The following is a 12479-nucleotide window of genomic DNA, read 5'->3' as shown; positions in this document are numbered from 1 at the left end:
CCCCCCTCCCCCAGTGCATGTGAGGTAGCGCTAGGAAAAGACGACAAAGGCCACATTCATTCACACTCAGTCTTTAGCTGTCATGTGTAATGCACCTAAACCACAGCTCCCTTTCCACATCCAGGCCCACAAAACTTTCCATGGTTTACCCCAGATGCTGCACATGCCCTGGTTCAATCTATTGACAGCATGTTGACCCTGGTATACCACATCGTTCCAATTCACTCTCTTCCTTGAGCGCCTTTCACCCTCCTGTATGTTCAGGCCCTGATCGCTGAAAATCTTTTTCACTCCATCCTTCCACCTCCAATTTGGTGTCCCACTTCTCCTCATCCCCTTCACCTCTGACACATATATCCTCTCTGTCAATCTTTCCTCACACATTCTCTCCATGCGACCAAACCATTTCAATTCACCCTCTTCTGCTCTCTCAACCATACTCTTTTCATTACCACACATCTCTCTTACCGTTTCATTACTTACTCAATCAAACCACCTCACACCACATATTGTCCTCAAACATTTCATTTCCAACTCATCCACCCTCCTCCGCACAACCCTATCTATAGCCCACTCTTTGCAACCATATAACATTGTTGAAACCACTATTCCTTCAAACATATCCATTTTTGCTCTCCAAGATAACATTCTTGCCTTCCACACATTCTTCAATGCTCCCAGAACCTTTGCCCCCTCCCCCATCCTATGACTTACTTCCACTTCCATGGTTCCATCTGCTGCCAAATCCACTCCCAGATATCTAAAACACTTCACTTCCTCCAATTTTTCTCCATTCAAGCTTACCTCCCAATGAACTTATCCCTCAACCATACTGAACCTAACAACCTTGCTCTTATTCACATTTACTCTCAACTTTCTTCTTTCACACACTTTACCAAACTCAGTCACCAACTTCTGCAGTTTCTCACCCAAATCAGCGACCAGCGCTGTATCATCAGCGAACAACAACTGACTCGATCCCCACGCCCTCTCATCCACAACAGACAGCATACTTGCCCCTCTCTCCAAAACTCTTGCATTTACTTCCCTAACAACCCCATCCATAAACAAATTAAACAGCCACGGAGACATCATGAACCCCTTCCACAAACCGACATGCACTGAGAACCAATCGCTTTCCTCTCTTCCTACTCGGACATATGCCTTACATCCTTGATAAAAACTTTTCACTGTTTCTAGCAACTTACCCCCCACACCATATACTTGTATTACCTTCCACAAAGCATCTCTATCCACTCTATCATATGCTTTCTCCAGAGCCAACAAAAAAGCCCAAGAGGAAGTAGTTGCTAGGTAGCCAGTAACCAGTACTACCTGCCTAGATATCAGGAGCATTAGTGAGAGCTGCATAGTGAGCCAGCAACTCAGTGGTTGTCAAGCTGCACTCCTCTGACCCAGGTGCTGTCTTTTCTTTCTGTTTTACCCACATGTAGATTACTGGCATTCTTTCCACTAACATAAAATCTCTTCTTGTCACACATAACACTTGACAACACTTAACTCAAGCAACTCATTCTTCATACCTCTAGATTTTCCTGTGGTGAGCACTATGTGCTAACTCTGACTCTTGGCAAAATGAGAGGAGCAACATTAGGCAAGAGCATTTGGTAGAAGTAGTTAGTACAAAAATTATGTGGGAGCCTTTGTAAACACTGTGCTAGAGTTGTCTTCAGCCAGTGACCTGTTAAGGGTGATGCATAAAAGCTAAGAATCAGCACTAGAGTTCACCAGTTTTGGAGACTCTATTGTCATGGCCCCCCTTAAAGGAGTTTCAGGAGGGAAGAAGCATCAGAGATACAGATAGATAGATAGAGTCTAAAGTATTCAATTAAGCAAAGTTATAATACATGCAGTACACAGATATGGTAAAAATTTTCACCTTGCAGTGTAACATTGAGCATGCAGAGCCTGATAATAATTATACAGTAAAACCTCAGTTATCCAAAATGCTTGAAGAAATTTACCATTTCAGATAAAAAAGATCTGGTTATTCAAGTTTTTTAACATGTTACATAATTTCAATATATCAAACAATTGCTTTATGCAGGAGTTATGTTCTACAAAAACCTCAAACAAAGAGAAATTACACATAGTACTGGCAGATTCTTCCATTGCTTTCATATGTAGCTTCTGCAGTTAGATAAACTTATCTATCCATACTTTACTTGCTTGAAATAGTTCTGGCTCAGCTACACTGTTTTCTTTATGAAATGAAAAAAGAAAAGATGGCTGTGTAATCCATTTATGGAGTGGATGGTGCATGAGTAAATGCACAGTTTTTGGAGAGAGGGATGAGTCTGCAGTCTCTTGGTGGTTGGGGTGACTGGAAGGTGAGTCAGTTGCTGTTTGTTGATGACATAACTCTGTTGGCAGATTTGAGTGTGTTTAGGAGTGTGTGTTAAAGCAGAAAGTTGAGTTAATATGAATAAAAGTAAGATTATTACACTGACCAGTTGAGAGAGACAGGTGGTTGCAGTGTTGGTTTGAATGGAGGAACTGAAGTATTTCAGATACCTGGGAATAGATATTGCAACAGATGGAATCATAGGAGTTGAAGTAATCCACAGGGATAGAGAGGTTAAAGTCCTGGGTGCACTAAGGAACGTGTGGAAAGAGAGGTCACTCTCGGTGAGGGTAAAGATGGGTATTTTGGACTGTACAGTAGTCCCAATGGTTTTTCAAAGATGAAAGGAATGCACCCTAGATCAAAAAGTATGGAGAAGAGTGGAATGTTGCAAATGAAATAGTTAAGGACAATATATGGTGTGGGGAGAGTTGATTGAAAGAAAACATGACAGTTTTAGAGAGAGGTAAAGTAGCAAGAAGAATGTGTATGAGACAGCTGAAGAGGGTGTGCCGAAACAGTTTGGATATATGGAAATAATGAGGTAAGGCCGAGTAAAAGGGTACAAAATGTCAGAAGGGGAGGAAGGAGAAGGTTGAAAAGGAGGGAGTGGAAAAATGAAATGAAAGATGCATTTCGTGATGACGGCCTTAGCATGCAGGAGGGTGAGAGGCATGTGAGGGATACAGCAAACTGGAGTGATGAGGTACATCGGGTACAACATCCTGTCAATGGACTGAATCACAGCATAATAAGTGGTCAGGGGAAACCATGGAAAGAATTGTGGGGCTTTGCTGTGGATTTGGGGGTCCTGGGTTAAGTGCATTATATATGACAGCTAAAGAGTGGAAGTGACCAACACAGTACAGACAAGTAATATGCCTCAAACAAGGTCATCTCAGGTGAAAAAATAAATGTTGAAAAGAAAGTACAAATTAATCAGGGCTCTGCAAGTGTTTGTAGACCTGACTTTTAAAAGAAGAAAAGTTTTATGTAGAGGAGAAGATAAAAGGAGGAAGAAAATTCCACACCTTAACTATTTAAGAAAAGGAGGTATCAAAACAATCAATCTTCAAGTGGCCTGTCTCCACACAGGAGTTATGGGAAGCAGTAGTCTAACACATGCATTGAGGCCAAACCTTGGATGTAAGGACATATGCAGACAATTTATGAGAAGAGAGGTCAAAATAATACTTATAAAATTGAAAGAGATCATTAACATCATGGCAAACCTTGGATGTAAGGACATATGCAGACAATTTATGAGAAGAGAGGTCAAAATAATACTTATGAAATTGAAAGAGATCATTAACATCATGGCATACTGAAAAGGAAGACTGAAGAGAGATGATGCCAAGAGAGTTAATGAGATGGCATGCTTTTAATTCCACTAACGGTTAATGAAGAATTGGAGGATGAGCCCCTCCAGGTGTTTGAGCAGTACTGTTCTACTATGTGGGAAAAGGTCAAAAAGTATGAAAAAAGAATTATATTTGATCTTAGCAAGATAGCACCAGGAACAGACAATGGAAACTTTAAGAAAAATTCTTTAAATTCTTTCTTCTGCTCCTAGTTTTGGAAAGTAAAAATACAGTAGGAGAGGAGGATCAGCCCTTGCTACTGCTCCTCTTAATTGCCCTTTATGTGCATAAAATATAAACACATCATACTCAAGTAATTTCTGGTTTTGGTCTCTACATTTGTACTGCTACAGCTGTCTTTGCTTATACTTTTGTCACTATTACATTTACCACTGCTGTATTGCTGTTCTTACTGATAGTAGCAGTAGTACTACTACAACCAATATTTTTGCAATTCATTTTAACTGTACTTCTGATGCAACCACTTATACATTACTACCACTACTTCAGTTTCTCCAATTATCCTATTTCTTGTCTTGTCATACATGCAAAGTATTTTTGTGGATGTTCTTGATGTTGCAGTGATTAAGTTGTATGGTAGTCATCTTGGCCATCCCGGTGAATATGTTTGCTGAAAGCCGCGTCAGGTTAGCTCCCACCACGTGCAGTACCTGCAACATTATACCATTCTCAATCTGCTGAAAAGTGGGAGAAAACTTGACTTATACAAACAGCTATTTTGAGCATTCTCCTTTGATACACATAACTACTAAGTTATTCATCATTTCAGCCAAAACCTTTTGTTCTGCTAATGCAATAGAAACATTAATGCTGAAGGAGTGCAGCAACTTTTCCATTCCATCACAGGTCAACCCTTTCCAACTGTAAAAATGTCAATATCACTTGTATCTCACCCACAGGTAACAACAAACAGCTCACCATTACACATAACCCAGACTTGCTTTCTTTCAGATCATTCTCACCCAATATTTACCTCACACAGATGGTTGGTGGCAGGCAGCCTCCAACCAGTAACGGTCTTCCGCCTATGTACTGGGGAAGTAATTATGGCGGTGCCGTGAGCAAGCACTACAGTGGCTGTCAATTCCTCTCCCCATAATATAACTAGTCCTCACAATATAACTACATAAATATATGGTCATAACAGGAACAGATTGATTCTACATGTAAAAAAAGAAAAGCAAATAATTTAATGACAGAAAAATCAAAAAGGGTTCTTGTGTGCAAGTGGAACTGGTGATTATTAATGTTGGATGAATATTAGGTTGCCTGGCTGGTTATTTGGTCTTGAGGCCTATCTTATTATAGGGCCATTAAGGCCATCAATGTCGATCCTCCCAATACAATCCCGTTACAATATGCTTGGCACTCAGTAGTCTATACAGCACTAGACCCTTCCCATCCAAACCACTACATAACTAACCATCAACCCCAAGTAGAAATAAAAAGCTTACTCTTTCACAGTACCTATACACACACTATTCCCCTACAACAATGGCAAAACATACCCACAGAAATGACCCAACAATCAATAAACAGCTTCAATACCAAGTCATTCTTGAACACCACTCCAACATTCATACAGCTATCTTGAAACACACTTCCTGGAAGTGTAAGAATCACACTTTCTTCTCTATGTTCTGGACATCACCCATCCTTACAACACTACAAATAATTTCAACACATCAAGATCCTTCATGCCCATGATTCAACCACTACAATGAATTCACATAGCATATACAGCTCAAATGCCCTGCCCTTGCCCTACACAGACACACGAACAGCATTGCTGCACTTTATGAACTGTGGTCCTGCTCAGGGGAAGTTGCCGTCTTCCTGAGTGCTGCCAGGGCCTCACAGAAGGGAGAAGCTTCTGGGGCAGGAAAGTAGAGGATGTGTGGATCAGGTGTTTGCTCTGAAGAATGTATGCAAGAAATACTTAGAAAAACAAATGGATTTGTATATAGCATTTATGGATCTGGAGAAGGCATATGATAGAGTTGATAGACATGCCTAGTGGAAGGTATTAAGAGTATACAGTGTGGGAGGGTAAGTCGTTAGAAGCAGTGAAAAGTTTTATCTAGGCTGTAAGGCATGTGTACGTGTAGGAAGAGCGGAGAGTCACTGGTTCCCAGTGAATGTCGGTTTGCGGCAGGGGTGGGTGATGTCTCCATGGTTGTTTAATTTGTTTATGGGAGATGAATGCAAGAGTTTTGGAGAGAGGGGCAAGTATGCAGTCTGTTGTGGATGAGAGGGCTTGGGAAGTGAGTCAGTTGTTGTTCGCTGATGATACAGCGCTGGTGGCTGATTCAGGTAAGAAATTGCATAAGTTGGTGACTGAGTTTGGAAAAGTGTGTGAAAGAAGAAAGCTGAGAGTAAATGTGAATAAGAGCAAGGTTACTAGGTTCAGTAGGGTTGAGGGACAAGTTAATTGAGAGGTAAGTTTGAATGGGGAAAAACTGGAGGAAGTAAAGTGTTTTAGATAACTGGGAGTGGATTTGGCAGCGGATGGGACCATGGAAGTGGAAGCGAGTCACAGGGTAGGGGAGGAGGCGAAGGTTCTGAGAGCGTTGAAGAATGTGTGGAAGGCGAGGACATTATCTGAGAGAGCAAAAATGGGTATGTTTGAAGGAATAGTGGTTCCACCAATCTTACATGGTTGCGAGGCATGGGCTATAGATAGGGTTGTGCGGAGGAGGGTGGATGTGTTGGAAATGAGATATTTGAGGACAATATGTGGTGTGAGGTGGTTTGATCAAGTAATGAAACGGTAAGAGAGATGTGTGGTAATGAAAAGAGTGTGGTTGAGAGAGCAGAAGAGGGTGTATTGAAATGGTTTGGTCACATGGAGAGAATGTGTGAGGAAAGATTGACAAAGAGGATATGTGTCAGAGGTGGAGGGAACGAGAAGTGTGAGACCAAATTGGAGGTGGAAGGATGGAGTGAAAAAGATTTTGAGCAATCGGGGCGTGAACATACAAGATGGTGAAAGGAGAGTGAATTGGAACGATGTGGTATACAGGAGGGTGAAAGGAGAATGAATTGGAACGTATGGTATACCGGGGTCGACGTGCTGTCACTGGATTGAACCTGGGCATGTGAAGCGTCTGGGGTAAACCATGGAAAGTTTTGTTGGGCCTGGATGTGGAAAGGGAGCTGTGTTTTTGGTGCATTACACATGACAGCTAGAAACAGAGTGTGAACGAATGTGGCCTTTGTTGTCTTTTCCTAGCGCTACCTCGCGCGCGCGGGGGGTGCTGTTTTTTATGTGGCGTGGTGGTGACAGGAATGGACGAAGGCAGCATGTATGAATACAGTATGTACATGTGTATATATGTTTATGTCTGGGTATGTATATATGTATATGTTGAAATGTACAGGTATGTATATATGCGCGTGTGGGCGTTTATGTATATGCATGTGTTATGTGGGTGGTTTGGGCCATTCTTTCGTCTGTTTCCTTGCGCTACCTCGCTAACGCGGGAGACAGCGACTAAGTATAATAAAATATATATATATATATATATATATATATATATATATATATATATATATATATATATATACTCTTGATTGCCGCTTCCCGCGTTAGCGATGTAGTGCTAGGAAACAAGGCAGCGAGACATCTTTATGACTTGCGGCAGCGTGACTCACTGTGATAACATAAGGCTGCGTGACTCACATTGGTAACAAGGCAGCAAGACTCAGTGATAACATTAGGCAGCGTGACTCTATGATAATAAGGCAGCGTGATACTGTGATAACTTAAGGCAGCCTGACAGTGATAACGTAACTAGTGTGACTCATAATGATAACAAAAAGTACCGTCATAAACATTAGGCAGCGTGACCCACAGTCCTGACTCCTAGTTTACGGAAGGCAGTGTTAGTCGTAACAACGTATGGTGATTTGGTGATAACATAAAGCAGCGTGACCCACAATGATAAGGCTGCGTGACTCAGTCCTGATTCTTCGTATTAACGCAAGGCAGCGTGACTCAGTCCTGACTCTTCATAGTAATGTAGGGCAGCGTGACTCAGTGATAACATAAGGCTGCGTGACTCAGTCCTGACTCTTCCTATAAACGCAAGGCTGCGTAAAGTCTTGATTCCTAGTATTATACCAAGGCAGCTTGACTCATAGTGATATAAGACTGAGTCAGAGTGCTGACTCACAGCATTAGGGTAAGGCAATTTGAATGAATAACAACATAAGGCAGCGTGACTCAGTAATAATATAAGGTAGAGTGAATCACAATTCTAACTCGTATTAATGTAAGGCAGCGTGACTCGGTTATAAGACGGTGTGACGAAGTTATGACACCTTGTATTAACGTAAGGCAGCGTGACTCAGTGACAACATAAGGCATCGTGACTCATAGTGACAAGATAAGGCAGCGCGAGTCGGTGATAAGGCAGCGTGACGTAGTCATGGCTATTATTAGTGACTCAGTGATAACAAGGAGGCGTACTCACTAGGCAGTGTGACAGTCCTGACTCCTAGTAACTTAAAGCAGCGTGATTCACTCCTTATGTTAAAGCAGCGTGGCTGATAATATAGGGCAATGTAACTAAGTGATAACGCAGCGTTACTCTGTCCTGACTCTTGGTATTAACGTAAGGCAGTGTTACTCTGATAATATAAGCCGGCGTGAGTCAGTCAGGTTTCAGTTAGGTACAGATTTCTGACCGCGTCATCCCGTTCTGTACCTTTTGCGCTCAATGTAACAAATCTATATTTTCTCTCGTGCCTTCATGACCTTGGTAGATCACTCCTTGAATTACTCCTGACAAACTTTACCGCCAAGCAAAGCCCGGAGTGATCCTCAAGTTGGCCCATCCCTGCTGCATTCGTTAACGGGTGTATCGTAACAGTAGCTTATCGGTTCATACGGGAGATAATTCTAATACTGTAAGGTATATAGCTGTACCAGAGTTATACAAGAAACTTGAATAAAAGTACTGAAAAAGTGGACAAAGGAAATGTATGGAAATTTATTTCACTAGAACCATATATATCATGAGTGGTGGAAAGTACTGGTCACGATGATCGTACATGGTAGATGTGGTGGTAGGTACTGATCATGATCACCATTCATGGCAGGTGTGGTAGTAGGTACTAATCACGATCATCATACATGGTAGGTGTGGTGGTAGGTACTGGTCAAGATCATCAAGGAAAACTGAAAAATTGTCGACACATGTCAAGGACAGGAAAATATTTTGTTTTAAGAGGAAAAACCATTAAGTCACTTTCTACGGGGAACTTCGCTTTCCAAACTCTTAGATCCCGTCGTATGAAAATCAAGTCCACTCAACATATAAAACAAATAATGATAAAAATAACTTTACTTAATACACATTTTTTTGGGAGATGCCCTTCGATTTCCTTATCAAAAACTCATAAAAGTGCCAGTAACGGCTGCGTAGGTTCTTCCGCCTCAAATGATTTCATTAGCCTCATATTGGGCGAGGAGTTTAATGAGTCCTAATGGCAAATCTTACCTCCAAGTTCTTAAGAGAAGAGATGGCCTGTAGGGGCAGTTCTTGCAACGGAGCACGAAGGATGTGGAGGCTAATGAGGCTGTTGGCCACAGACTCAAACACTCCTTCTTCCATCTCTACTACTGGCGTGTCCTCTAGCACCAGTTTCTTCAGCTGTAATGACCTGAACACATCGCCGTGAAGTTTCTGAATGTGGCACTTGTAGAGATGAAGCTCCTCGATGGGAAGCCTAACGTTGGCGAGGCCGACAGCCACGGATGCTAGGTTGGTGTTCTCACATCGCAAGAAGAGGCCCTCGTCACCCCCACGCTCACAAGCACAAGGGAAAAAGAACGGGGCGACGGTGGGGCACTTAAATTTAGTGCCATCCGCCTTGGGTATGCTCCATAATACACTTACCGACACCAAAAGGAAAGTCCAATTTACTGACCTTGACATATTGCTCAAACTACACGATAGTCAGTCAATGATGTTCTCAAATAAACAGCATTTCTAGGCATGGAGCACTCGACACCTTTCTAAACAGATAAAGGTACTCATCGTTGTAAGTGCACGCGGCACATGTTAGATATTTGTAGTCGAGTCTACGCAGCTGTTGATCGTAAGACATCTGCTGAGCAACTGAGCGTTAGACATGGAAGTGAAAGTGGACCAGGTGCCACTTAGCCCATAAACACCCTCGACAAATTCCATATTAATCTAGGTTTCTGTCAACTTCTGGTGGTCTTTTTATGTTGCCTGAGTGTTGTTTAACTTGATCCGTGAAGTTTAAACAAAGTAAGCAAAGAATTTCATCGTGTGAAAATTGTAATCTCTACGGATGTCCGTTTCGACTCCTTTGTGGTCTGTGGATACATAGCCGTACGGGTAAAACCTGCTTTGACGTTAAGAGACGTGTCGACTCTGTGATGTACAATTGCGAAATCCGGTCACATTTTGGTGTTCGATTTACTTGATACATATAGGAAACATTATGTAACGTTATATGATTCAATCACTATGGCGAAGTTCCTGAACCTTTCGTACACTCTGTGTCCTCTGCTCCTCTGTCCGCACAGATTAGGAGACCACAATAAAGACACCAATCTTTGCTGTAAGATTGAAAAAATGAGGGAAAATTAGAGACACCATGATAACGAAACTAAAATGGGAAGGAACTTCTGTATCAGTGAGTGTGTAACACATAAAGAAAACATAAACAAAAGTGAATATCATAGTTCAACCTTGCTAAGTACGGTTGGGAGAGCCGGCCATGGGACTAATAAGTACTCGCTGAGAACTCCAGTAATGAGACCTGAGCTACACCTTGCTGAGGGGACTTGTGGCACCTTCCCAGCGATATTTATATATATTTAAGGTTCTGCCTAACAGCTTACTCATCATATCCCCCATTTTGTTTGTTCCAAACGTTAGAGGAAGTGTTAAACTAATCGTTGTATTGTTACCGTTAGGAAGGCAACACGGGAGACTTGGGCTCCGCTCTCACCAGGGAAGTGATCCATGTGAGATCATTTCCACAAGTTAATGTCTAACTGACAGATGAAGAATCAATCATTATAGACTGAATATTTCATTTTCAGCGAGATCTGCTAGACTGTGGTATTATTATGGATGAATCGACATCACTGAAAAGCAAAGCTGAAAATGTCAGCAGCATCATTTATGGATGAAAGCAGTACATCTAGTTATATAGGAGAAACATGCAACAAACAGTGTCAACAACGTTCTGGAACATTGTGGTGTATGAAATAAAGGCTGGTGTTGCTGTACCTGATACTGCCCAGCAGATAACTGTTTCCATGGCCGCACCCCGCTTGTCCTTGTATCCTGCCCTACTTCGGACCCACCCCACACCTAACCAGGCCTTAGGTAGGAAACAACAACAATCGAAAGTAATCGTGCTCCGTGTGTGTGCAGGAAGCCAAAGTAGAAGTGGAAGGATGGAGGGAAACAGATTTTCAGCAATCGGGGCATAAGAATGCAGGAGGTGAAAGATGTGTACGGATTATAGTGAATTGGAACGATGTGGTATACTGGAGTCGACGTATTGTCATTGGACTAAACTAGGGCATGTGAAACGTCCGGGGCAAACCATGGAAAGGTCTGTGGGGCCTGGATGTGGATAAGGAGCAGTGGTTTCTGTGCATTACACATGGCAGCTAGAGAATAAGTCTGAGTAGATGTGGCCTTTGTTCCTGACGCTGACGCTGACGCTGGGATGGATGAAGGAGAGCTATAATGAATATGCACATGTATATATATATATATATATATATATATATATATATATATATATATATATATATATATATATATATGTTTCCTGACTATACCTCACTAATGCGGAAACGGCGATCAAGTATATATATATATATATATATATATATATATATATATATATATATATATATATATATATATTATCCCTGGGGATAGGGGAGAGAGAATACTTCCCAAGTATTCCCTGCGTGTCGTAGAAGGCAACTAAAAGGGGAGGGAGCGGGGGGCTGGAAATCCTCCCCTCGTTTTTTTTTTTTTTTTAATTTTCCAAAAGAAAGAACAGAGAAAGGGGCCAGGTGAGGATATTCCCTCAGAGGCCCAGTCCTCTGTTCTTAACGCTACCTTGCTAATGCGGGAAATGGCGGATAGTTTGAAAGATATATATATATATATATATATATATATATATATATATATATATATATATATATATATATATATATATATATATTTATATATATATGGAGGTGGAAAGATGGAGTGAAAAAGACTTTGAGTGATCGGGCCCTGAACATGCAGGAGGGTGAAAGGCGGGCAAGGGGTAGAGTGAATTGGATCGATGTGGTATACCGGGGTCGACGTGCTGTCAATGGATTGAATCAGGGCATTTGAAGCGTCTGGGGTAAACCATGGGAAGTTCTGTAGGGCCTGGATGCGGAAAGGGAGCTGTGGTTTCGGGCATTATTGCATGACAGCTAGAGACTGAGTGTGAACGAATGGGGCCTTTGTTGTCTTTTCCTAGCGCTACCTCGCACACATGAGGGGGGAGGGGGATGTTATTCCATGTGTGGCGAGGTGGCGATGGGAATGAATAAAGGCAGACAGTGTGAATTGTGTTCATGTGTATATATGTATGTGTCTGTGTGTGTATATATATGTGTACATTGATATGTATGGGTATGTATATTTGCGTGTGTGGACGTGTTCGTATATACATGTGTATGGGGG

At 41.8% G+C, this 12479-nt stretch overlaps 2 protein-coding genes across 3 annotated transcripts in view; one reads left to right on the top strand and one right to left on the bottom strand.

The window, feature by feature from the left end:
- The window catches only part of conv (insulin like growth factor binding protein acid labile subunit convoluted), a 32858-nt gene extending 22972 nt beyond the window's left edge, over nt 1-9886 (bottom strand). The window contains exons 1-2 of one of the 2 annotated variants that reach the window (XM_071669254.1): nt 9252-9886; nt 4272-4397 (exon numbers count right to left, since the gene is read on the bottom strand). In XM_071669254.1, coding sequence (XP_071525355.1) covers nt 4272-4397; nt 9252-9689 — 564 coding nt within the window. In that variant the 5' untranslated portion in view covers nt 9690-9886. Of the gene's footprint in view, nt 1-4271; nt 4398-4720; nt 4802-9251 lie in introns of those variants that run through there. The other variant, XM_071669255.1, reaches the window with a different exon arrangement.
- Nucleotides 1-12479, top strand: part of LOC139753130 (uncharacterized) — a 250412-nt gene that overhangs the window by 31436 nt on the left and 206497 nt on the right. The gene's annotated exons all lie outside the window — the stretch shown is intronic.

This window comes from Panulirus ornatus, chromosome 14 (assembly GCF_036320965.1).
Source record: "Panulirus ornatus isolate Po-2019 chromosome 14, ASM3632096v1, whole genome shotgun sequence".
Classification (NCBI taxonomy): domain Eukaryota; kingdom Metazoa; phylum Arthropoda; class Malacostraca; order Decapoda; family Palinuridae; genus Panulirus; species Panulirus ornatus.
The sequence above is the reverse complement of the archived record's forward strand: the minus strand, read 5'-3'. Positions and strand labels throughout refer to the sequence as shown.